Source organism: Aspergillus heteromorphus, assembly GCF_003184545.1.
Source record: "Aspergillus heteromorphus CBS 117.55 chromosome Unknown BO70scaffold_138, whole genome shotgun sequence".
Classification (NCBI taxonomy): domain Eukaryota; kingdom Fungi; phylum Ascomycota; class Eurotiomycetes; order Eurotiales; family Aspergillaceae; genus Aspergillus; species Aspergillus heteromorphus.
In genome coordinates, this window is record NW_020290543.1 from 2,501 (window position 1) to 4,048 (window position 1,548).

Below are 1,548 nucleotides of genomic sequence, written 5' to 3' on the forward strand. Positions count from 1 at the left end.
GCGGCCAACGATCCACAGACCCCATCGGTGCCGGCGACCGCGAACGGCCCCCGGGCTTCGGACATCCCAGCAGCAACGGGCACCCCCGGGCGTGTTTAAGCCGGTGCACCCCTGGACTCAGGAGAAACACCGGCGGCGCAGAGGAAGACCACGGGCTGGGATGGGCGGGCGCCCCCGTTCCTGAAGCGAGGCCCTACTGAAAGGGCCTAGGCGCTACCAGTCACAGAAAGACAGCCTACCTGACATGGAAGAAATGCGATCAGGCTTCTGCCAGCTGTGAGCTGACTTCTGCCTTCCACATAGTACCACCGGCTACCTTTGGCCCATTGACACGCGTGCAAACGTTCCGTGGGCAGAAAGTGAATCTGGGGGGGGTGGTTTACTATGGGGTGGTCCGTGCGTCATGCCGTTTTCCCATACAAAGTGGGCCACCCAGGTTCGCCCCCTACCCGGGCCATAGCTGGACTTAGCGAAATTCGCGATCGTTCCGCCCACCACCTCGACCACCCAACCCACACCACCCCATCCGCCATCCTCTGCTCGATCCTACCTGCCCCCCCTGCGCGTTCCGACCAACCTCCCTGCTTGATACTAACCTGCCCGCCCACGCTGGTCGGTCGACGGCGCCGTCCCGCCGGGAGAGAGGGGGTCCCCAGGCGAAAATCTATATGGTGGCATCCCGGTGGTCGTGGGCGGACATATATATATATGGAGGGTGGTGCACACACTTGGTCTGCACGGAGATCTACTGTCGTCCCGCCCTTCCCTGCACCGCGTCGCCCCCCCCCCTGGCCCCGAGCCCAGGCGCGCGTGGGCCACCCACGCCCCTACGCATCCCCACCGCAGTACAGGGACCACCCCCCGTGCCCCCTCCCCGTTCGGGACCGGGTCACGTGACCACAGCACGGCATCAAAAAAAAAGAGGAACAGATCATGCCGACCTGCTCCTCCTCCCTTCCGTCCCCTGGGCTGCTCCTTCCACCCCGCGCCCCAGCGCTCTCCCCTGCCCCCGCCCCGCCGCTACACCCCGGAGGGCCCGTTCCTCCCCGCGGGACCTCGCATCTTTCATGTTTCCCGGCTAACTGGTGAATCCACTTCGTCAGTATGTGCCCGTGGCCGGCGCTGCGGGCTGGCGCTCCCCCCCGGTAGGTCCCGGAGGGCCACGGGGCGCCTGCGTGCCCCCGCGGTGAGCGCCAGTCCCCCGGCCACCCCTGCCCTAGGGGTCGTCCGGCCACCTTCGGCCCATCGACACGCGTGCAAACGTTCCATGGGCAGAAAGTGAATCTGGGGGGGGTGGTTTACTATGGGGTGATCCGTGCGTCGGTCCCTTTTGCCATACAAAGTGGGCCACCCAGGTTCGCCCCTACCCGGGCCATAGCTGGACTTGGCGAGATTCGCGATCGTTCCGCCCGCCCCTCAGGCGCAAAGTACCGTGTCCAACTGGCCAGTCTCACTCGACGTGGGACTGCCGTACCCACGTGGGCCACCCGGCCTCGCCCCCTACCCGGGCCTGGCAAAGTACCGCGTCCAACTGGCCAATCCCACTGG

At 66.1% G+C, this 1,548-nt stretch overlaps 1 protein-coding gene across 1 annotated transcript; it reads right to left on the reverse strand.

Moving 5' to 3' along the window:
• Positions 1-1,029: 1,029 nt before the first annotated feature.
• On the reverse strand, positions 1,030-1,299 carry BO70DRAFT_367215 (uncharacterized protein; the record flags this gene model as incomplete). Its single annotated transcript, XM_025544538.1, has 2 exons — positions 1,030-1,171; positions 1,210-1,299. Coding segments are annotated over 2 exons (162 nt in total), but the record flags the coding sequence as incomplete, so codon positions are not given.
• Positions 1,300-1,548: the final 249 nt, after the last annotated feature.